Source organism: Nilaparvata lugens, chromosome 12 (genome assembly GCF_014356525.2).
Source record: "Nilaparvata lugens isolate BPH chromosome 12, ASM1435652v1, whole genome shotgun sequence".
Lineage (NCBI taxonomy): Eukaryota > Metazoa > Arthropoda > Insecta > Hemiptera > Delphacidae > Nilaparvata > Nilaparvata lugens.
In genome coordinates this window covers 15,748,877-15,775,730 of record NC_052515.1, presented here as the reverse complement: position 1 = coordinate 15,775,730, position 26,854 = coordinate 15,748,877, and the positions used below count along the sequence as shown (strand labels likewise).

The 26,854-nt window shown below is 33.0% G+C and overlaps 1 protein-coding gene across 2 annotated transcripts in view; it reads left to right on the top strand.

The window, feature by feature from the left end:
• Positions 1-26,735, top strand: part of LOC111056143 (UHRF1-binding protein 1-like) — a 101,694-nt gene extending 74,959 nt beyond the window's left edge. For both annotated transcript variants that reach the window (XM_039438929.1, XM_039438928.1), the window contains 7 exons: positions 3,227-3,468; positions 4,419-4,653; positions 6,395-6,529; positions 11,608-11,895; positions 14,478-14,678; positions 15,908-16,026; positions 20,874-26,735. In XM_039438929.1, the coding sequence (XP_039294863.1) occupies positions 3,227-3,468; positions 4,419-4,653; positions 6,395-6,529; positions 11,608-11,895; positions 14,478-14,678; positions 15,908-16,026; positions 20,874-21,006 (1,353 nt within the window). In that variant the 3' untranslated portion in view covers positions 21,007-26,735. The remainder of the gene's footprint in view (positions 1-3,226; positions 3,469-4,418; positions 4,654-6,394; positions 6,530-11,607; positions 11,896-14,477; positions 14,679-15,907; positions 16,027-20,873) is intronic.
• Positions 26,736-26,854: the final 119 nt, after the last annotated feature.

Sequence of the window (26,854 nt, the reverse complement as noted above, 5' to 3'; positions counted from 1 at the left end):
ATAATAAAACTTCTGTAAAAACATAAAACAAACTTCAAATTCACAAAATAATTCTATAAAAACACATAAACTTGATTATAATAATAGTTATAAAATTATTGTATAAACTAATACATCATACAAAACTGTACTGCAAGTTAAATTTCAATTGAACATTTATATGATACATCATTTGATTTTTTTACGTTTAATATTTTTTTTCAACTGGATTTCTTTCAACTATAATGTTACTCCATAATGTTGAATAATGTTACTCCATCGTGCGGACTCAAAAAAATCTCCATTTTTCCCAAAAACATAATTACAATAACAATGGTTATAGAAAAAGTAAAATACAATATAAAATTATAAATGAAATACCATCAAATAGGATAAAGCGGGAAGTACCTGCAAGGTTCGAAAAAACCTGAGCGCAGAGGCTGAGTGTTCAATGATTAACAATAATGCCATAAGGTAATAATGGGATAACATGCAACTTAGTTTAGTTATCTAACATTCATCGAAAATATCGGGAAGAGAAACAGTGAGTTAGAAAGGAAAGAGGAGTCATAAGGGAAAGAAAAGAGTAGTTGAATATTACATAAAAAAAACATGAGAATTCTTAATACAGTACTAAGCTATGAGGAAATTTCTCTAGATAAAAGCTACTGTAATCATACTAAAATTTCATTGTTTGGAACTATCCACGTATGAATTCAATTATCAGTTTTCTATTGAATTTACCAGTGATAAAATGGTTTGGTATACTATTAATGAGCTTTGATACCTTTATAAAAACTGTTTATTTACTTATATAAAAGCTGTTTTCTGTAAATTGATAATAAAATATCTGTAGAAATAGAAAGAAAAATAAAAACCTCAGTACCCTTTTTGAATTTTATTTTTCTTTCTATTTCTATAAAAAGTAGCCCTATACAGAAAAGAGATAAAATATCTTTCTTCAATGTTGTTTTCCATCACGAACTGCTTATTATTAAATCACTTTCTGCTTTTAGAAAAAACGACTAGCAGTCAGATATTTTACAATAAATGAATTAACCAAGAAGATGGCGAACCTGCCGAAAGATCTCGTTGTCAAAGTGAGTGATTAATTCATTTATTGTAAAATATCTGACTGCTAGTCGTTTTTTCCAATAGCAAAAAGTGATAAAATATCTGTAAATTGAAAAGATAGATTGAAAGATTTGTTATAGATGAGGGACGGAGATTATACGATGATACATGCAATTAAAAAAGATTCATATGTTTATTTATGAAGATGGTTGAATTTTTTACGTAAATCTTTCACTTTTTGTTAATTTTCTTTGTGACCAAATCTATCACTTGCATGGTTGATTATTCACACATTACTATTATATTATTATAAAATTGGTATTTCTCAACCCGCGGTTCCGTGTCGATCGTTTATTTTTCGTGTATGTTGTTAGTTGAATTCTTATGAATTCGGATAATTCAATAATTTATGAGTAGTTTGAAGACAAGATTCTAAACAGATTCACAACCAAGTTTCTAAACAGTATTAGAGGAATGGAACTGAAGAGAGAGATAGTTCTGCGTATTGGCTGGACCGAAGTTAATTACTAACTCAACTCTGAATGTTCAATTCAATTCTTTATTGCCGGAATTTAACAATGCAACAAATCAAGGTTAATAGATCAACTCTTATTACAATAAAATAAAAATAGAATTAACTACCGAGAACTAAAAACTAAAAAAATTTTCAGGAATTAATATGAATGCCAATTTTTAGCCTTACCAGCAAATTGCCTCGTACTTTCGTGGTCATTTTCGTGTAACAGCCGTGGAAGATGTCTGAATTTATTTATTAGGACTAGTGTAATGAGGACCACAATGATGATAATTCTAAACCACAATGAAATACCTCGGAAACAAGACAGCCGCCAAAATTTTCAGTGTTTTCTTTTATTGCTTGTGTATCGATAACCGTTCAAGATATTCCACCGTTTCTTACACGATAATATTCGGAAGACCTCCCTCTACAATTATTGTTATTTGGAGTTACATTCTATAACACTTATTTATCACAACCAGAATTATTTTTCCCATTGTTTAATATTCATTCGATTATCCAGTATCGTACACAACATTCATAAATGTACGACAGGATCAAGCCCAAAAAGGTTCCGATTCTAATTTATGCATTAGAATTACTCACTAATTTCGAATTACTCACTCCAATTTACAATTCGAAACAAGCAAATAGTTATTTGTGCAACTAGAGCGCAAAGTGACAGTTTGCTGCACCGAAAGAAACGTTTACGCACTAGACGTAGGCGAGGGCGGAATGGTTTCTTGAGTGTAACAGAGGAACTTTGCGCACGTATTTCACATTAAATTTTTCCTACATTTACCATTGAATATGAGAAGTGGTTGATTATGGGTAAAATGATGGCTGAAATCCATCAAATGTTTGTCTGTATAATTTTGTTATTAATGACAACTTTAATTCATTTTAAACTTGATAATCCAATTGAAAGTTAATAATCAATAATTAATTAAAATTAAAAATTTAATTAATCCAATTAATTTGAAAATTTGAATAATTTTGAGTAAAGCTCAAAATAATTTTTCAACCAATCAATTTATGAATGAAAAAAATATTATTTGAAATAATGAATAATTAATAATATTCAAAATGTATAATTTAATGAGTTCTCATTATTTGAAAATCAGAAAAAATGTAGATAGAACAAATTCGCATTCAAAATACACGCCAACAATGTCAACAGCTGATTGGGATGGCTGCAAGATAATACGCAAAGTATTAAGAGTACGCAAAGTAATACTTTGCGCACTAGAACGGAAAAGTGATTCTTCGCGTTCTGTAATCAGTGCAGGAATGGTCACTTTTCAAGGTAACTGTAGGAAAAAACATTTTTCAACTTGAACATACTTCTAAAATGTAGTAGATCAATATTATTAACAATTAAAAAAGTAAGTTACAAACTTTGAAGAAACTGTAGATTTTTGAAACCAAAAAGAAAAACACACCATATTTTCTAACACCTCTTTCTATTATGATTTCTTTTTACAAGAAATAGAGGGAATAGTTGAACCAATGAAATTTAGATTGTTTTCTCTGCTTTAAAATGAAATGTCTTTATACGTTGTAAGTCAATGAATGTGCTCTTTAGCGCCCTCCAAGACCTTGCATGATTTCTGGTGTGTATTGTACGATAAGAAATTAAATCGAATCTGTTTCTAGGGTCGAGTAACCATGAACGACCAGGAGGGCGAGAGTGGTGATATGGGGGGTGGTGGGAGACGTCCCCCGCTGCAACACGCTAACAGCTTCTCGGTAGGGCTGGCATCACCCACCCTCCCCGAACCCACCTCCACCTTCAACCTGTCCCACTCTGTCAAGAAGGGATTCAGCTCACTTTTCACCTCCATTGACACCGCTTTCAAGGCCAACAACGATGACCAAAGTGATACTATTTCGTTGAGGTAGGTTTTCCACAAACATTTATTTCAACCAATCAATAATTCTATTCAATTCAACACAAAATAAATCAAAAATACATGAACAATACAATCAAAATACAAATTGAAAAATTGGCTTCATGGTGGGATGTACTGAAGAGAAACAAAAGGGGAAAATACCTATGGTTTCCCGTGTAATAAATAGGCAGAGGATATAAACGTATAAAGTAAGGGATGAAGGGTGAAGAGGGGTAAAAAGGGATGATTTGATTGATTAAGTACTTTATTTATGTAGATTACAATATATACTGGCTTATACACTTATATACAATAGAATACGATACAGCAAAGTTTTAGATGACATAATATAAAACTGATAAAATAATAATTATTGAACCGTATATGATATTAAAAATATAATTGGAATAACTATAGATAATATTGTTATGCATCTACATAAATTGGCGAAGCTTTGGACATATCAATGTCCATTCTTCGGAAGGAATATTCAAAATATCCTTCCCAGTAACTCTCTACCAAAAGGTATGAATGGGAGAGGATGAGAGGAAAAAAGAGAAAAATAAATTATTTAGAGAATATATTTAACCTCTATGTTAGCTAATGGCCGTTTTCACACTTTGAAACACTTTCACCGATTGTTGGATGAGACTCAGAATTGTTCTCCGATAGGCTAATTCTCACCAACACCTGATTCAATTATTTTGTGTTAATTATTATTATTTGAGTGTGAGCACAAAATGACCACAAATGCCACGTGAGCCAATAAGAGAAGGCTTCTTCTCAGATAAACCTTCTCTGATTAGTTCTCGTGGAGTTTAATCATTATTAAAATTTAACAAGCTTTTATGCAACCGAGACTTAGCATTTTAGACAATTACTTGTATCAACAATGTCCTTGTACTTTGTGAATACTGATAACAAAAAATGAAATTTTTGTTTGTTTTGGTGTGTAGATCAGACGCAAGCTCTGACAGCGAGAAGTACATAATGGTGAACGTGACGGCGGACCGAAACGGGGAGGCGGCAGCTGATGCCATGTTCAGGGTGAGTGGGGGCGGAGGTGGAGGCGGAGGCAGCATCCAGGAGAGAGTGGAGGTGGCGTCAGAGGTCACAGAGGAGGACACCCCCACCCTCACCACCCCTTCCGAACGAGATTCTATTGCCAGCTCTTACAAGCGACGTGATTTGGTGAGTTCCCACAATATTTATTACTGGAACAGGTAGAAACCCATTTTGCCTCCAATAATTTTAGCACAAAATAAGTATTAACAGGGTTCAGTCAGGAGAAAAATGTTGAGGAAGCTTTAGAGCAGACGACCTATTTCTCGTAACTTGTGACCGAACAATTGTTTGTTTTATTTTTGCTGAGGATGATACCCACATAAGCTCTATAGTGAGGTCCACGTTATAATGACAGTGGATGAAGATAGAAGAATAGCGATGCCGATTCTCTGCATCAATTAATTATATTTCTATACTGTCAAAAACATAATTGGCATCGTTGTGGACCTAGAAAAGGATAGTACCACCGGCTTTGTCGAATGATTGACAAGGATACCAAAACCAAAGTTGATCAAATACTGTCATTATAACATGGACCTCACTATAGGTTTCTGTATGGGTAATGAAACAGATGATGATGGGAGATGACTGGACCTCCAGGATTCAAGTGGGCTCCAAACCATCAGAGCTTCCATAGTATTCAGAGGAGTTCTTTTAGATTGGTCAACCTTACAACGAAAGTAGCAGGCGCATGGAGCTCAACTTATCTTATCGATAGCTTATCAGCACGAAGCCAATCGCTTCCCTAACCAATTTTTGCTTGTAATTTCCAGTCCTGAATGCCGATTGCAAACCTCATATTTAATAATAATTTGTATTAATGGAGACAACAGGCTGAAACCCTTTTTGCCTCCTTCACACAATACAATATTTTCAACACATCATACAATCTGAAATATAAAAAGATAAAAAATAAAAGATTTATACAATCAATATAAAAAATACAAATAATAACTGAAGTAATCGTGATCAATAATAATTGATTATTAAGAATAATCATTTAAAAAAATAGAATCAATAATAATATATTAAAATAAAAAATAACAAAGAATGAAGAGAAGAAGAATGTCTTTTTAAAACCAAAAATGAAAGGAAATGATAAATTAAATTAGGACACCAATCACAAGAAGGCAGATCACATGCTACCCACCCAAATTATATGTGATCTTACAGACTTAATGAATCTTACAGAATTATATGTGATCTTACAGAATTTGGAGGGGGAGAACTAGGAGACGTTATAACGACGTCCGTTTATGTAACGTCCTTTTGGGGTTACAACGTCCAAGTGCTCCGAACAATGATTAAGAATTATCTGAGCTCTATTTAAACTTTAAAACTCCATTTAGACTTTATATTTGAACTGCTATCGTGAATCACCAATGCAGGGGAAGGAAAAAACTGTGCAAAGTTATACTGTATTTTTTACGGTATTTAGCATCAAAATAATATTTTCAACAAAAAAACCAAAGGACAATGGAGTCAACTTTTTAGGAATGTTTTTATTGAATAAGCTGCATTCCATTACAACATTATGACTTAACAAAATAATTCATTCATTAATCAAGGAAATCTCTGTTCAATAGTGAAACTTCTAAGAGTGAGGAAATTATCATTTTATTATTGGGAGTTTGGAAGTATCTTTGTTTTCATAACGGACACCTTCCCAAAACTTGTGTAGTTTATCGCTCCTTTCTAGCATTTTTATATATCACTGTAATATTATCGGTCATTTAAAATAAACAATTTGAATATGATAGGTTCCTAATCCATTCCAAACTGCGATGTATTAACACACTATTTAGACATTAAAACACATACATGCAGTCAATTATTATTGGATTATAACTTATTTTTTAATTTTCAGATCTCAGTGGTGACCTTCAAATTGGGTCAAGTTGAACTTTTTCAGCAAGCAGAGGGCTTCCTCTCAACAATCAAGTTGCAGCTATCAAATCTGGAGGCAGAAGAATGTATTTCAATTCCCTGGGATGAATTCCAGGTCAGTTGTTTCATTAACCACCAAAGTAGACATATTTCTGTAAATACTTGACCATAAATGAATGTCACCCCTTTTCCCTTTGTTCGAAACTTCTGATGTCTGCATATACTGATTGTATTATTGCTCTCTTTCTAATATTTTGTCTCTCTATTGGATATGTTTGTCTCTTCTCTATAGTTGTTCACCACTATTGACTGTATCTGCACAGTGAATGGATATATGAATTAGTTATCATTCTTTTTGAATGTACTTTCATTATATGAATACATTGTAATGTATTTATTAAAAATAATAGCAGTAACAAACAGGATGAAGAGTTCAAAGACTTTCAGAAACATAAAAACAAACAATGAATACAGTATACTTATAAAAAATGTAATTTGTGAACTATTGAATTCAAATATCACATAATCAAATGTATAATTTATAAGTTGTAAATTATTAAAGTTATAAATTATAAGTTGAAAGTATTAATTTTATTCAATTAAGTGATGCCACTTCGGTAATCATCTTCAAAATGAAAATAAATGTGTATTCTAATTTTATGGAATATCTCTATGGACTTGATTTTATTGCCTGGTACCGTACATAATTTAGAAGTTTCTTAAAATCTAAAATTTCAGTAAACGTCAATAACTACTCTCATCGACAATCAACTTTAGAAGAGAGTACCCTACCAATAATTTGAATAGTTCATCTTTGTAAAACCCTTCAACCTTGAAACTTATTAAATTTATTTTTTCTATTATATTTATATTTTAATCACTTCATGATTTCAAAATAGAATAAATAACTTTATCACTTATACTTATTACACTTGAAACTTATTAAATGTATTATTTTTATTATATTTATATTTTTATCACTTCATGATTTCAATATAGAATAAATAACTTTATCGCTATCTAATAAGGATGGAGGTTTTGAAACACAAAGAGAACTTACTTGCTGATCATCTTGATTATCATTTCACACTTGTCTCATAATCAGATCACAATGAGTCCTGACAAATATGGAACATTTAATTAACAATAACCAGTTCAACAATATTATATGTATATTTTCTTCGATCCCCTAAAACTTTCATTATTTACATTTTCATAATTCATTTTAAATTCTCAAATGGAAAATATCCATATTAATGTTAAACCTACTTGTTTAAAAATATTTTAAATAAATAATGTCATTTTATTTTTTCTAATTCATCTTCTGCCAAATGCAAAGAATTTCATTTTAGTGTGAATTTTCAGAAAAACCTTAAATCTATTTTATAGTTTATTGTAAACGTTCAAAATGAAGATCAACTTTTTCTGAAGTCTAATTCTTGAAACTATAGCTCTTCAAATATCAAGTTTCAGATAATTTACGGCTTGACATTTCAATCTCTATTTCGATCATTCAACACACTTTTTACACATTCATATTATAAAATGTCAACTAAATACTTCCTTCAGAACAAATAAATCTTCTCTAACCTCTGGTCTATCGGAGTCACTAATAAAGTTACTTTTCTCTGTAAATCCTCTTCAAACTCTGGACTACCAGGATTATACTGAAACTAATTACAATAATACCTTTTCTTTGTAATTATTCTTCAAACTCCGGTCTACCGGGGTTCAACAAATAACTAATATTTTTCTGAGCTATTTGACATGATATTGATGTTGTGTTTAATGTATTTGTGGTAATGTATGTTCTTTTGTGCATGCTCATGCTCTCTCGTCTCTACTATCTCTGTCTCTGTTGTGTCACTGGCACACTCTTCTACTTGATGATGCTCGTCTCTAAACCATTTTGCGATATTACAGAACATGACAAAGGTATCTTAACATTTAACACTTGAAATAGAATTTCTAGATTTGATCTACTGCAAAAGCAATCTAGGTGAAGTAGAATTGGCTAGATTAGAGTAGTCAGATTCCATAGGGATCTAGTTATTGTTTGGTAGATTGATCTTAGATGAATTAATGGAACTAGAGTTTGTATTCAAATTACTAATAAATCAAAATAAAAATTTAGAGCAAGTACGCTTGAAAATGGATTAAAGCTGAAATTAGTAGTGTTTATGTAGAACAGTTTAAAAAAGTGTACTATGTAACTATTTCTATATAATTATTCAATTTCTTATAAAGTGCTCATCCTAACTGTGGTGTATAAATAATATTATAAGTAACTTTTACAACATCACTTATACTAAAAGTTAATAAAGAATATTATGAGAATATTTAAAATTAATATTTGATTAGTTTTCAACTTATTTATAACTTGCTCTATAATATTATGTTTTTCGACAATATTTTCATTGTATATGTGGCATGTTTTCCCTTATATCTACGAGAATATAGAAATATTTGTATAAAACATTTTTTACTGTTGTAACCTATTCATCCAAAACCCCTCATTAAATTTCTTAACTTCTCTTCGTATGCTCTTGTATCGACGCTCTCTCAAAATACAACTTCAAAGTTCTAACTAGCTTCCTACAATTTCTTGTTATGATAGTACTGTAATTGATTGTAGTATTATCAATTGGTTTTTTGCCCAGGAGCAATGTAATAGCTTTGTTTTCTTTGTTGATTATGGTTGCTGTATGCTTTGTTGATATGGCATTGATGTTGATTATGGTACCGTTGTAGTGTGCTACAAGAAAATAAATTAATAAGTGACTGCATTTTGTATTCATATTACTGGTTACTGTTGTGTATTTTTTATATCATTGATCTTATATGTCAATGATAGGTGCTGAAATTCAAGTCCCTAACTTACTGAACTTGAAATTTATTAGAATAGTGAATAAATTTATTTAGTAAACTTGAAATTTATTACATTGAGTGAAGAATAGGTAGAGGCCTCGTGAATAGGTGACCCCTGACCTTCCCCTACATGCGGCTGATCACTGAATTTTTCGTGGAGGGAGTAAGGAAGGAACTCGGCAGTTTACTTCTCACCTCGTAGACCGATGTTTCTATTCTAAGCTATGCTCATTTCTGGACAATTTTCACAGTAAGAGAAAGGAATAATATGTGTGAGTGAGAAAGTTGGTCCCACTTCTACTTGCTCTCTTACAGCTTTTGAGGGTCAGGGTTCACAAATATTCATGAGGCCTCCATGTTCATGATATATAATTGACAATTTTTCATTTATTACTATAGGACTACTACTTGATAGTTCCATTACATAGAATCACTAGCTCCCGTTTTATTTCCCTAGATGACACGACCTTTTTTGTGTATTCATCCCATTATCAAGTGTCCAAAATGAATACCCGAAACCTGTCGTGTCATCTAAGGCTAGGCGCACACCAGTTAGTCAAGACAAGACAAGACATGATCAGACACGTTTAGTCACAATACTTCACATAGCTGCTTGTGACGCAACTCACACTGATTATTCATTGCAATTAGACATGTCTTCATAAGCAGCTACGTGAGGTATTGTGACTGAACGTGTCTGATCATGTCTTGTCTTGACTAACTGGTGTGCGCCTAGCCTTAGAAAATGAAAAGGGTACTATAGTGATTCTCGTAACAATTGACAGTATTCGAATACTATTTCTCTTGTGTAATTATTTTATTTATTATTTCTCACAGCAACTCACCATTCTATCGTAAGGAGTTTCATGATATTCTATTTCTGACCTCATCATTCTTACAATAATACCTTATATAATAAAGAGTTTCCCATAAAGAACGCATCATTTTAATTGTAAATTAAGGTTTAACAATATTTTTCATTGAAATGGAAAGTCCACAGTCATTAATTACAGAAAATGCTTTCCGTTGTAATGTAAAATATTGTCGATTTTCAAGTAAATGGTGTTTTAATTCACAATCCAAATGTAGCGTTCTTCATGGGACACTCTATACATACTTATTCCATTGTACATAGATCTCACTATTGAAAACTGCCATAAAATATTAACATTCTTGCCAATTCCTTGAATCCAATAGAATTCCTTCTAATACCTACTAATTCAATTGTATACAATATTCTAAATATTAAAAAATGCCATGAACTATCATAATTCTCGCCTATTTTAGAATAGATTTGAATCGTTTTATGTGATTCATATTTTATTGTATTGTACTGATACTGACCTTAGTGTTTTTGTATTTTTCAATTCAATTCAATTCAATTCAATTTATTTTTCCTTTACACACATACATAAAATACAAGTAATATTAAATTACAACAAGAACAAACAACTAGCAAAATTAGTACAAAAAAAAAAACAAAAAAGTCCGTACAAGATGCTAATTTAGAATTTGGTGTAAAGGGGTGGGATTGAAGCTCTTCCAACTATGGTTACCCATGTACTAGGAAGGCTTTCAATCCTTGAGAGGGAAAATAAAGGATTAGGAGAAAAGGTGAGGTGGGATGATAGGATAGTTAATTTAATAAAGATAAATAAATAAAAAGGTCTACACTGGATTGGTAAGTGAGCACACAAAAACACTAAGTTCCTCTTTTACTTTGTTTAATTTACAGGTAGAAAAAATAGTTCGTTTTAATCCAAATACTAATATCATGTTTTATTTTTTTAGTCAATTTCGCGCAGCAGATATATTCTTCAGGAATTTATTTATCAATTTAGTGCTTAAATATATAAGTTGTCTTCTGATGGTTTCAATGTTTGTATTGTACATAAGATACTTATTTGAGGAGGGTCTCAGATTGTACAGGTTATTGATTGTGTTATTTGTGCAAGGAAAATTAGCTTTATGTTTGATTATATATTTCGCTACATTTATTACGTACAACTGCCTAACTGTTAACTGTTAATATATTTATTAATTTAATTTATAAAAAGAAAAGGTGAGAATTAATGTTAATTTATATTGACTTACTTTAGTGTTAAAGAATTGAAGAAGTCTATGTATTCATGTGAATATTTTATGACCAATAACATTCTATTCTATTCCAATAGTATCCTTGTTATACCTACTAATTCGTTTGTACACAAATCTAACTATTGAAAACTGCCATAAATTATCAAAATTGTTGCAATTATTCCTTGTAATACCTACCACAGTAATTCAATTGTACACAAATATCTAATAATTCAAAACTGCCAACAGAGCAAATTCATGACGCGGTCGCGCGTCTGGCAAGAGATGAACGAGAACGGCGCCGGCGCCCGTGCTTCGCTACGCGACCAGCAGTGCGCATGCGTAGTGGCGCGTCTAGATCACCGCGTCACGCCTCAGGACCCCGCCCAGTGGAGGGGCGTGGCTTACGGCGATTGGTTCGAGGACCTGCTGACTGTGCATGTGGCCAATACCAGGCTAGCGTTGTCCACGAGCACTCTGGCAGGATTGGCCGATCTGGTCGAGGATGAACTCATCTCGCCACCGTTGCCTGTGCAGGTAGGATTTAGTTTTCATTTATTTTCTTGAATGGAAAACACACTCTCAATCTATGTAGGGATTGGTTATAGCGATGTTTGTTTCAATATTGCCATCGTAGTATATTGCATTATACTTTTTTGCCTTGGGGCTGACCTTGACCTTGTGGGGTGACCTTGGGGAGAATGAACTTGACCTTTGGGTGACCTTAGGGGTAAGAAGAAGTCTGGGAGGTTTGTCCCAAACTCCTCCTCTTCTACCTACTCTCATGCCATTTCCAAGTGTCAAGTATCAAATGGCACGGGTGCTGAAACTAGTAGTGTTTATTTAAAAACGTTTAAAGAGGGTACCTACTATAGTGAGGTCCACGTTATAATGGCAGTGGATAAAGATAGAAGAATAGCGATGCCGATTCTCTGCATTGATTAATTATATTTCTACACTGTCAAAATCATAATTGGCATCGTTGTGGACTTAGAAAATTATAGTACCACCGACTTTGTCGAATGATAGACAAGGTTAGCAGAATCACAAAGTTGATCAAATACTGTCATTATAACGTGGACCGCACTATAGTTATTTCTTTAATAATTTTATATTCAATTTAAATTCTTTCACAAAATTCTGAATTACAATGGAATAAATGAATAGAAGCTTTCAATTTTGTTCCAAAACGTTCAAATACTTCAAGTCAATTTCACTCCAAATCAATTTGAAACTTGAAAAAACCTTCAAATAACTTACCACTAGTTCTTTTTGTAAATTGAACTTTTTGTATGGGAGGAAATGTTGTGGTACCTATTTCTCCATAATAAAGAGAAATTCACAATGATATTGTCAATAGGTACCAATTTATTTTTGAATTTTGTTTAAATACTAATATTGTTTTGAAACTATTTAGTTAGTCAAGTTATTTATTATTTTGGTGCGATATAAATAAGTGCTTGAAAAAGACTGTAAAAAGCTCTAGAGCTAGAAGATCGACTTTTTGTATTTAAGCTGCTGGTTTCTTGGGACTGGCAATCGACCAGGGCTTGTCATGGTCTGTTCACATTGATTCACTCCTGATAAAACTAAATTCTGCAGCTTTTCTGGTGTCGAGGCTTTTTATTATGCTGGACCGAGAAGCAGTTGTGACTGCCTACCATGGTTACTTTTGAGTCTCTACTGTCCTGTGGAGTGATTCTTGGGGGGGGGGGGAGTCAGGAAACTCACTGCCGGTTAGGGCCCAAAAGAGAATAATTCGGATTATATTTAGAAAGCCACCGAGATCCTCATGCCATTCCCTCCGCCGATCAGCAGCAATAATGACTTTCCCTGCTTTTTATATATACTACTTATCTATCTTTGCCTTTAAATTCAATACAAATAATTGGACAATAGGTTCAAATATCCAGAATCATAACACAAGATCCAGAAGTGCATTGAGAATTGAACCACATAGAACGACCTTCTACAAGCCTAGCTCACAGCATATTGGTAAAAAGTATTTAATTCATTGCCGAATCACTTGAAAGAGGCTCAATCACTGACAATTTTTAGGACAAAACTGAAAAGCTGGTTGCTAGTCCCGTTCCTCTATAATTGGCAATCCCTGATAAACTGATTGGGGAAAAACATAATATAACTGAAAAAATGTATTAAGACTCTCTCGTGTTACCTTCAAGTAAAATGTTCATATTTCCAGATTGTATTGATGACTGTTTCTATATAGGATTGGGCTGTAACTGACATAAAACTTCATTGTTTTAATTGTATTAAATGTTATAGTATTCTCATTTGTATTGTAATTTATTGTTTTTGATGCATAAACTTTGATTTGATTTGATTATTTATTAGTTCTTAAAATATATTTTCACTATTTTTAAAATTTATCAAGTCCAACTTTGTTTATGAATTTTATAATTTTTATGTTTTATATACATGACTATTGTCAATGCTAACTGTTGTTTAGCCTGTGACAAATAATAAAATGAATTGAAGCCGTCCAATACTCTAGAATCATTGCACAAACAATTTAGCGTGTTCGGAATTAATTCCCCAAACGACCCTCGTGACTGGACAAGTATGTCCTGTAGGAAATTCGCTTTCGGTGGTATTATTGTTGTGATTAGCAACATATTGACATTAACATTATGATTAGCATCGTCGATAAGTCAACCCGATCGATATTGCCGACGTTGATTGACATTGTCGATCAGCCTTTGGACGTTTTCACAAAGATATCTCGCCGACACGACATGACAGAATTTATTCTGATGTACATTATCAGAGGAATCTGTGGTTTATAACTGCATGAGGTCTACTATTCACAGAACTAATAGTCTTCATATCGTGAATTTCACTATAGAAAAAATAGTTTTTGAAAATTTTGATGAATTGTGTTCTGACCTACATTACAGATGACGATAGATAATGTGTGTCTGCGCATATGTGACGACCAGCAGACAACGTCTGCTTGAAGCAGTAGATTAGATTCTCAGAAGCCACCCATTTTTTGAGAGTAGCAAATTAATACTGAACTGAATAATCTTTATAACTTGAATCTCACCATAGAAAAAATATTTATGGAAAATATTGATTAATTTGGACCTTCATTTCAGATGACGATAGAAAATGTGCGCCTGCGCATTTGTGACGACCAGCAGACGACGTCGAACATCACGTGTCCGGGCTCAGTGCCGGTCGACGTGTGTGTCAGCCAGCTGCACGTGTCACGTGGCCCCGATGGCGTGTTGCACGTGCGACCACTCACACGTGTCAAGCAGTCGCCCAGCACTGCACATGCCCACGAAACGTCACAGGTCTGTATCACGCCACCATCCTCTCATCTTCCTTCTCCTCCTCCTCCACTACTCCTGTTTCTTCTCCTTTTCTTCCCCATCCACCTTCACCTCCTCCTCCTCCTCTTCTCCATCATCATTCTCCTCCTCCTCCTCTTCTTTTTCCTCATTCTCCTCCTCCTCCTCCTCCTCCTCCTCCTCGTCCTATTCCTCATCATCCAACACCGCCTCCTCCTCCACCTCCTTCTTTCTTCATTTCCTTCTCTCTCTCTTCTTCTTCTTCTTCTTTTCTTCTTATCCAGTATTTTTCCTTCTGTCGTCTCCTTCTTCTTCTTAATTTTGATGTAAATAATCTAATTCATCCAATTATCCATCCTAGTTATTATATATACGTCCTTTTCTGTGTTCCATACGCGAAATTGACCTGTATAATCATACAGAAAAGATAGCATAAGAAGATATCATGGTATATAGGTCGTTTATGTTCTAAATTTCAAGCCGTTTTTTGTTAACACAAGCCGATTACTGTCGACTATTGTCTATTATTATTGTTTGCCCGGGTGATAGTGTAAGACGACACAATATTTTTATTATAATAAAAAATTATACAAAATGTTTAGTATAATGTATATTTGGACTGTACATTTTTGTGATCTTTATAAAAAGTTTTTAAAAGCTCATTTGGTCTATTTTTATCAAAATTAGAGTGAGAAACAGTTTTGTGTTTATCCTATTGATTCTCTCCCAATCATTAATTTGATATTGTGATTGTGGAATGTAATAAATAAATAGATATGAGAGTCTTCAGACTACCAGTGAAATTTGGAACATAAACGCCCTACACCATGGAATATTTTCTTGTGTTATCTTTTCTCTATAGTATTATGTAACTTGTGATAATCTTGTATGTGCTTTTGTTGATATTGTTGTGAATGAGCTGCCATTGTTTGTTGATTTTCTTGTACTATGTATTGATGTTCGACGGTTTGGTAAATAAGTGGATTCATGTAAACCTGTATGATCTTATGAATTCCCTTGAATAAAAAGGGAGTTTTAAAATTAATTGAAAAATCAATATCAAAATTATAAATCCATAAATGTCTTTGATAGTAAAATAGGGGTGGAAATAAATTTTTCAACTTTTTCAATCCTAAAAGGGTTTAGAAGAACTTTTTTATGTAGAAAATTTCACTGTGATTGTTATATACAAAGTTGGGCTTATGTTTTATTTAATGTGATGTTTTTGTTAGGTGGATGCACAGCTAGTGTCAGAGAATGAACAACTGCGAAGGAGGCTGGCAGCGCTAGAGAAGATCAATGATGAGAATAATTACATGCGGAGGTGTGAGGAGGAGGCTACGTTTCTCAAGTCAGTAATTTTAAATATTCAGTTCAATTAGTTTCTGATATTGAAATGAAAATATTCTCTATTAGGTAGAGTTAGGATTGTATTCTAATTAAATCTTTAATTCTAGGATCGCGTGTAAAGTTGTGAAGAATATAAAATATAAATACAAAATATTATTAATAATTCTTTAGCGAATGTGTTCTAAAGTGAGTGTTTATTTCAATTACTATAACAAACTCAACTCTTTAGGACAGCTGATAATATTATAAATACAACATATGCTTAACACTACATCTTCCATTCTTTACAGTTTCATCTAAGTTTGAAATCGTAATGGAGGTCTAACATTTCGGAACTGTCTAAGCTTTCTGTGGCAGTTGCTTGGCATATCTTGAGCATGTTGTTCATCTCCATATTTGATTCCATTTGAATTTTCTTTGACCACAGACAGCTTGAAACTCTGAGCTTCATTATTTTCCTTTTCGTGGTTACAGCCACTTTTCTCCATGTTGTCAACGGATCCTCTTCTATCACCGCTTCTATTGGACACTGGTGACTTATTTTGAAGATCTAATTTGACTCCTTTTTGGGCGATCACGTCAACTTTCTGTCCGATGTTTTCGACTTGCTTCTGAATCAACATGGTCTGTTCATTTTGCAGCTTCACATATCGACATAAATCTTCAAAAGACACTGCATTTCTTTCACTCGAGTTTTTACAAGAACGCTTAGGGAAACAATCCAATAATGAATCACTTTCATCGACTTCCTTTCTAAAATGTTGACTAGCATTTTTACCTCTCTTATATTTCACTAAATCACAGTGACTCTCTTCAATATTACAGTCATTAAGCTCACATTCAGGACAGAAACAAGGATTTCTGAATATTATTCATTAAGGAGTTTACATGGACTTTATTGGAATTCTCATTTTATATTGATAAAACGTATAGTATCACATCCACATTTAATAGATTATGGTAAGTTCATGAAAATCCCTAAGACGTGCATTAAGAACGTAGAACGCCAGGTTGGGTTATCAGTGGGCAGCAAGTGTCTAAACGAGTCGCAGGGCATTATAGTGAGGTCCATGTTATAAAGATATGTGAACAGCGTTGCCGATTCTCTGCCTGCCATTTCCTACTATAGAAGATAGCTGATACCAGTATATCTGATGGTAATAATATAATAATAATACTCGTAATTGTTCATTCTTGTTTAAAATAATCAATTATATTTTATTTGCCTAGATAATATATTTGTCAATGATTGAATGAACAATGAATTATCGTGATTGATATGAAATATTTTGCTGATTAATTATATTTCTATATTCAAAAAAACGATCTGGCAACGTTGCGGAGCTAGAAAAGGATAGTGCTATCTGCTTTGTCGAATGGTAGACAAGGATAGCAACACCAATGTTAATCAAATACTGCCATTATAACGTTGCCCGTACTATGGCAGACTGCCAACTCAACAATACTATTAATATTATTAGCTGCATGAGATTAGTATACATGAGATTCGTTGTAGATATATATCGTGGACATTTTGATGTTTTAATATTGTATTTAATGTTCTCCATGCAATAAAAAATAATAATAATGATAATTAATTGGATGTGTCGTCCAACATCCAGATGAGTTTATTTATAAATTCGGAAACATTACTACTTATTTCTATAAACTATAAACTTTCAATAATTACTTTTTACAATGCATTTTTTTCAAAATGATACCTTACTATATAATATAATATGTGGCGAGGCTATCATCAAATTAATACAAAATCATGCTCAAGACAGATCAATATAAAAAATACAAAAAGGGTGTGTTCACGTAGAGCAAATAAGTTGCAGAACAACACATAGAAATCTACAATAAATTACACCCCTGGCTCACTAGAGCAACTTAGTTCAAAGGCGGGTTTTAAAGAATAGCTGTAACGAAAGGTCATTCATTACTTTTAAACAAAGACAGCTTCTTTGACCCTTGCAGTTGAGAGCAGTTTGGCATAATATTATTAGTATTATTATTATATTAGTATATTATTATATTAGTGATATACAATACGATACAGAGCTTGAATTTTGTTGTTAGAGAAAGAATCAAATTTCTTGAGATTCAGTATGAAAAACAGAATGTGACAACGTTAAAAAATAATCAAAATTCTAAAAATTTGTGTTGGAGAAGATTTGCCCTACCATTAATTGTTCTACGGTCCCAAACTTTGTCCAGATGTGTTATTGTCTACGAAGGGTTCAAGCATGGTAATCGTGTTATTCATGCTTCTCTGCCGTCACCATTCAAAAAAATCTGGTGTGGCGCACTCACACAACTTTCCTTGCCGTTATGAGAATTGATCACCTGACGCTAGTGTTCCCGCGCATCTCAAGTCTACTATTCAAAGATTTGAGCCAGCTGGTGACAGGGCAATAACGCTGAAGACACACGAGGTGTGATACCTCTTCATAGTGAATCATTTGATAGAATCAACAGTTGCCAACAGTTTGCAATTGGATAATCACATTTTCTCGAATTTTGAGCTTATTTTCAATTTTAGGTGAAAATGTTACTAAACATTAGTTGTAAAGATTCTCATGCTGAATCTGAATCTGAATCTGATAATTGAGAATCTAAAATCAAACTTTGCATAGATGGGGCGGAGCTCCTGAAATTTTTACAGATATGGGACTTGTGGCAGTTTATAGAGCTTATCGATGACTATTTCAGGTATAACTTTAATCAAAATCGTTGGAGCCATTTTCGAGAAAATCGCGAAATACCCTGTTTTTGACAACATTTTCGCCATTTCAGCCGCCATCTTCAATAGCATTTGATCGAAATTGTTCGTGTCGGATCCTTATATTGTAAGGGCCTTACGTTCCAAATTTCAAGTCATTCCGTTAATTGGGAGATAAGATATCGTGTACACAGACGCACATACACTCATACACACAGACACACACACACACACACACACACACACACACACACACACACACACACACACACACACACACACACACACACACACACACACACACACACACACACACACACACACACACACACACACACACACATATATATATATATATATATATATATATATATATATATATATATATATATATATATATATATATATATATATATATATATATAGACCAATACGATACAGAGCTTGAATTTTGTCGTTGGAGAGAATCAAATTTCTTGAGATTCAGTTTGAAAAGCAGAATGTGACAGCATTTAAAAAAATCAAAATTCTAAAAATTTGTGTTGGAGAAGATTTGCCCTACCATTGATTTTTCTACGGTCCCAAACTTTGTCCAGATGTGTTATTGTCTACTAAGAGTTGAAGCGTGGTAATCATGTTATCCATGCTTCACTGCCGTCACCATTCAAAATAGAACAGTTGCAGGTTGCAGTGTGCCCAGTAGATAGAAAACGCGTGTGTTCTATACCTCACAGAAAAAGTTGCACCAAGAAAGTTGCTCATGTGAACACACCCTAACCATCACCTACTACAATGATACTAAACTGAGGAACTTTTTTTATTAAATGAAAAGACTAAGAAGTTGTCAAAACCACAGATTTCATTAAAAGTAGAAAGACCGGTTACGGTTGTTACACCATTGTCAATCTCTGATGGACTAAAACTAAATACAAAAGCAGCAGAATTTATACTAATAGGCAAGTTATTGGTCAACGACATGAACGCCTACCATTGGTCTAGACACTTTTCTCCCACTTAACAATGCATATAATAGAAACGACACAAAATGTCGGATCAATCAACAGACCTACCGTGATAACCAAATTTTCTTGCAATAGAAAATAAAACCAAAGAAAACAAGTAAAAGATAATAAAACAAATATTTAAATAAAAATTATCGACTAATGTATGCTAACAAGGTTATGATAAAACTAGATTGGTTGAAATGAATCTGGACATTTGAACTATACTGGGAATTGTCCTTAATTACTCTTGCTATTTCTAAAGCCTCTGGAATATTCAAAGTTCTGCCTTTGTTATTAACATGCAGAAACTCATCATCTCCTCTACTGTGGACTTGTGATTATTTGTTATCAAATGTTCTGCAAAGTTAGATTTCTTACCTATTGTTTACATAGACCTTGAGTTTATATAAACTAGTAGTTCTGTGAACAGTAGACCTCGCGCAGTTATAAACCACAGTCTCCTCTAATACTGACCATCAGAGTAAATTCTGTCCTGTCCTGTCATGTCGGCGAGATATCGGTGTATAAACGACTAATGGCTGTTTGGGTTGTTGTATCGACAATGCTAACAATGTTATATAAACAGCTATGCTGCTATCATCAAAAACTTACCGAGTCAAAGCAGAGAAAAGTCGGGAGAAAATACTATGCTACTTCATGTTATCAATCGCATGCCTCACTGCATGCAATCAATAGTCCACACAACAACTGTGTTTTCAATAAGTTACAATAATATATTGAATTTCATGCGTCATTGCATGCAATTTATAATCCACTCGACAGCTGATTTATGATTAATAATTCTATAGTCTGATTTTTACTCTAATATTGGCGTATGAAGGAGGCTCCTTTTCCTTTTATATTATCCTTGAAATGCCAAATTTCCAAAACCTTCTATATACGTCGACGCGAAATTGAAAAATGTAACATACCCGTAAAATTTCATGAAAATCTATTGCTGCGTTTCGCCGTAAATGCGGAACATAAATATAAACATAAATAATGAGAAATGCAAAACCATCTACTTGAATCTTAGACCTCACTTCGCTCGGTAAATAATACTACTTTCATCAAAATCCTATTTACTGTTGATTTTATTTATAATTTATGGTCTGTTAGGAGCTGCCTGAGCGCTGCGCAGGAGAACATCGCTTCGCTGCTAGAAGAGAAGCAGAAACTGTTGGATCTGGTGCAGCGACTGCAGGAGCAGACTGCCAGCAGAGCAGATCCGCCGCAGACCACCAAGAGATAGCAGCAGTGTTGCTGTTTCGCCTGTAGCTGCACTCACAAGTGGTGATCCATTAGTACAACTCTAGCTCTATAGGCACTAGGCGACGGCCGATAGCCACTAACTAGAACACTAACTAGGTTCCTATGTTTGGTGGGGTGTCGAGTTTCTAGGTGGCAGAGGAAACCCGGTAAATGATTACTCAATAATCTATTTATTTACTAGTAAGTAACCCGTGCTCCGCAAGGGTCTAATCAAAAACTTGACTTGGAATCAAAAATCATTTATTGTCGTCCCGCTCAAGAGCATTGACAAAGTCACAGAACAAATGAAAGTACAAAATACAATGTATCAATGAAATTAATGCATTCACACACTGTAGGCTACATAAAGCATTCAGTCACTTATCAGATAATTAAAAGTCTATACGTTTATATTTAAGAAAATGGAACAACTTCAAAATGTTACATCAGTAGTACTCCCAGCTAAAAACTCTCCTACCGAGTAAAATGCTTTCTTTTTCAACCATTTAATAATGGCAACCTTGAATACTTTCCCATCTGCCTCTCTAGTACTCACCGGTAATTCATTTTAAAAAATTATTCCAGTGTTGAAATGGGACTTTTGCTCTTTGTTAGCCTAGCATACTCTAAGTCTATCCTGTTTCGGTTTCGGGTGTCATGACTATGATTTGCACCCCTGAGATTTAGTGATGGAAGGTTTCCCTTTAAAACATTAAATTTTGTAAAATGAAGATGCTAGGCAGAGTAAGTGATACCATGCTCTATAAATAATGGCTTACATGAGTATGTTACACTCATACTGAAAACAGCTCTTAAAGTTCTTTTTTGACAGAGGAAAACCTCCCCAGCTCCACTAGAGCTTTCCCAAAGAAGACCTCCATACAAAAGGTGTGAATGAAATAAAGCAAAATAAGCCTTTAATACCAAGCCAGAGCTAGCACAATTTTTGAGTCTCCTGAACAGGAAAATTACTCTACTTAAACGTGTGCATAGAGCATCAGTATGAGATCTTCAGGTAAGACCACAATCTAAATTTATTCCAAGAAGCTTTACCGTCTGGCTATTGACACCAATACCATCTGCTCTAAAGCTGAAAATTATATTCTCTGTTTTATTTTCATTTACAATCAAGTCATTGGCAGAGAACCAGAGGTAGGACCTTTCTTTCATATAACTAGTAATGACAGAGTTCAAATCTGAGAGTGAATTTGAGGACATGAGAGTAGTATCATCGGCATAGAGTACACATTTATTTGTTGAAAATTTTGTTGCATCGTTTATGAATACTGTGAACAGGAACGGGCCCAGAAACTGGGCGTTTTTGCTGAAATCTTGAAGAATTTAAAAAATATGCCTTTAACTAACATCCTCAGTCAATTAAGAATCTATATGCAAAATTTCATGTTAATCAGTCCAGTAGTTCAGACGTGATGTTGCATCATTCGTGAATTTCCCGTCCCCTACGTGTATAAATGTATTTTTTTCTTTATAGCTACCTACAGACTTGAGCGCCACGAACACACGCATTCCACTTTCCATCAGCTGATGCTATGCTTATTATATCTGTATTTGTACAGAAAAATTAATCTACAGATATAGTAGCATCAAAACTGAGAAAATTGAAATGCGCGTGTTCGTGGTGCTTAAGTCTGAACACACATTATCATATCATAGATTAATCCTCAATAATATAAAGGCGAAATCACACAGCAGCAGACAGACGGAGGAAAAATCAAACGTCGGAATGCAGGCATGAGCAGACATAATATGGAGGCAGGCGGTTGTGTGCGTTGTAGTATTCGAACATCTGAGGTGCTTACAGATATACGCGCCGCGAACATGAGCAATTCACTATTAATCAGCTGACTATATCTGTATTTTTACAGAAACTGTATAAGATATAGATATAAAAAGCTTGGCATCAACTGATTAAAAGTGAATTGCTCATGTTCGCGGCGCGTAAATCTGTACGCACCTTGTGTGTTCGCTTCCCAGAAAATCAAGCTTGAGTTATAGGAGGGGGTTAACTAGTTAATATTTAATGATAAAATGATATCCAATTAATATATAATGATAAATCTAGTTTAAACATTTTTTTCATTGATAGTAAGAGGACTCAAGAACCGTATCCGACACACAATTTCTTGTCCAGTAACCTAAACCAATAATTCCTCTACATACTAATCCAGTAACCTAGTAACTTGGGTGATAATCATGTTGCAGATTGTAGATATTTCAGAGTAATCCCGATAACTGTTTACATCTACAAAAACTGCAAAAGTAGTAGTTTGTGCATCTAGTGAGATCATTCACGTTATAAAGTCAGCACCTGATTAACATTGGTTTGCTATCCTTGCCTATCTTGAGACAAAACAGATAGCTCTATCCTTTTCTAGCTCCGCACTGTTGACGAATAAATTGTTGTCTATGAAAAACATAATGAAGTACCTGAATAGTTAATCTCAATCATGATTTTTTCAAATGTTGAAATAATTCAAGGGATTTTCTCTGCCAACTTAACTCGACTCGACTCCACCATTCTTCGGCAATATTATTCTATTGAATTTTGGGTGCTAGGCTTACATGCCAGTCATCCTAAGTTTAGTAAGCGTACTACGAAACTAGCTATTCTATTAATAAATTATTTACATCGCTCAGGAATCTGACCACAACAATTTTATCGATAAATAACGTTTTATCATCATTCGCGATAAAATATTTTTCTGTGTGTGTTTAAAAAAAAAATATCATGAATTGTTCGAATAATAGAATATCAATAATTGAAATTAATCGTATACAATTAAAATTCACCTTTTTGTACTCCCTGTGTGTTGTTTCCCTTATAATAATTGAATAAATTTGTTGATAGTATGTCTATAATTGTATATATTATGTATATAGTGTATCATTATATTGGCAAAGCCATGGACGTTTGTACAAATTAGTGTTGTTAATTGTTGAATAAATTTATGTAATTTCGATAAAATTATAATCGTTGATACCAGAATTTGATAATATTCATGTTAACTTAATTATAAATATTGTATTTTTAACGCAGAAACTTTCCAATGAATTTATTTGAATGGTAATGATTTAATAACAGATTTCTATATAAATCGTGTGTATTAATATATGAAAACCACATCATCTTTCTATTGATTCGTTAACGCAATAAAATTATGCCAACACTTAGTTCGGTGACTTGTCCATTCATTGATGAGGTGAGAGATGATAAAAATACCAGAGGGAATGGAAGTCGAACCTAAGCTAATCTAAATCTAAGCTAAGCTAAACCTAAGCTATTGCTGCTTAGAGCAAAGTTTCAACTTTGTAAGCATTCCTTATAAAACAACGGTGATTCCCATTCAACCAATTCCAACTTCAATATGTCAGCACCCCTTTTGAAAAATAGCAGTAACGCTGCCCATTCAATGCCCATCAATGCTAGCAATTTGAAGTGACTCCCACTAAAGCTGCTTTATTGCTTTTGTAGCTTTGGTGATAGTCTTATTTTACAATGCAGCTAGAACCACAAATCTTTAGAATTTATATTATATTAATTCAACTGAAGTATGGCAGCTCTCATGTTTTTTTTTTTCATTGTAAAGAATGATGTAATAGATTTATTTTGTGCTTAGTGATGATTGGGTGGCTGTAGTTCTAGATGGATTCCGAACTGCTGAGAATCCATGAAATAATAATCGATACTGTCACGATGGTTCTTAGCTTCATAATCAGAAAAATCTTATTCTATTATCTATCATCAAAGTATTCAATCCAACCTATCCCTATGTTCATATAATCTTACAAAATCCATTGTACTTAATGTCTCTTATCACCATTAGCGTACTATGGATAAATTGTTATGGTCAGATTTCATAGAGCGTTGGTTAATATCATGTTGTTGAAAATTAATTGAATATTTAATAAGATTAATTAATAAGTATAATCGATTATGTATAGTATGTTATGTAACACCTTGAGCTTCCAGACTACATCCATGAAGTATTCTTTGTACAAAATTATTTCCCTCTCATCTGACATTTCACTAGAAATTCATGTTAGACTGTATATAATTGAATCTATATCTTGAATTACACTCTACACTCGAAATAAATTCTATCATTCATGAAAAATTGTTTCTACAAAATATTTTCGACGTTTACAGAATCTCTTACGGTAACTATTATTATCATTCCATAAATCTAATGAATTTATGGATTCTTTCTAAATTCTTCGACCTCCTTCACATAGAAACTCCATTGGATTGAATTTATTGGAGAAGAGTAGTTCTATGCACATCATTGATTCCTTATTGTAAAATTATTATAATATTATATTATACAAGCAAAGTGATAAAACGACTCATTCATTAAGTTTAACATTCAAAAAGTTATAGAAACTGTGTGTATTTATTCAATTTTAGACGTTCGAATTTATTATACGTAATATAACATCACATTTAAATATTCAGTATAGATTATAACAATATTTTAAAATTGTATTCAGAATATTTTTGATGAGCTGTCTATAGAAACTGTTGTGAAGCAATTGTCATTTTTTGTTTTTGTAAAGTATTTTTGTTAGTTGTGTGTTTTTGTATATTGATGTTAAACAGTGTTTTCGATAGATTGTAAGGTATTTGTGAAGAAAAGCTTTATTATACTCTCGTTTCTAAAAACATTGTTTGTAATTGAAATTGTGTACAGTCCTGTGTAACATTATGTATATGAAGCAGTTAATGTATCATTGTATTATAAGTGTTGGTAATAATATTATCAACAAAAACATTAATTTCACTTACGACCGCAAGTCAGCTAAATGAGCTCTACTCTGATGGTTGAACACTTGTGAAATTATTGGGTTTTGATTTCACGGGACGTCCAACATTTTACTAATAAATTACCTCATTAGCTACGCATAAGCTAGCTTATGTGCGAATTAGGTACTTACCGATTTTATTTATATGAAATAGCTCGTGCATTACTGTGTAATATAATTAGTTCAAATTAGAATAACTGGAGAACGGTACTACATTATTTAAATTTACAAACTCAAAACTAATATTAGGTAAATCTGAAACATTATTTAGTGATACAATAATAGTTAAATACAGGTAGAATCCGAAACCCTACCGGAGTAAAGCTCATTTAGCCAACCATATAAGATGTAAAATTCATTACCTAGTTAAAGAAATTCTACCCTCTCTGGACTGCATTTGCTGTTGAAAGTTTTATCCATCACACTTAGTATGTAATTGCGTTCTCCCTTGTGATAAATTTTATATTTTTGAAAATTGTAAAATATCAGTAATAATATTCCATTTTGTAAACATTGTTTCTGTGAATTTTGTGAAGTTGACAGTTTGCCAGCTTTCTATAGTGTAATTTGTGTATCTCACTATCTCATGCTGCTTACATGTTTTGGATTTTTTACCAATATTCTGTTCAAACAAGGCCTTTAAATTAAATAAACTTGCTTTAAATTGCATACGATTATTCTGGGTTCTCGCTACACACATTGATAAATCTAGAAAATAAGCCTAAACTGTTCTACTAAACTATCTTAAAATATTTTTAGGGGTCTTCTCAATATAAACTCAGTGCCTAGTTACGTGAAGACAACATTTTTAATAGATGTCATAAACTTTGTTTGTAGCCTAGATGAAATTAGAATTTTTTTCACTTCTTTCACCATTTATTTAGGTAAAACTTTTTTTCCAATTTTTTATTCAATTTATTAAAAACACACAAAACAAAATACCAAAGAATTACAAAACAAATAAAATACAATAAAATGTTACAAATATAAAAAATAAATAAAAATAACTTTTAAAATAAATCAATATT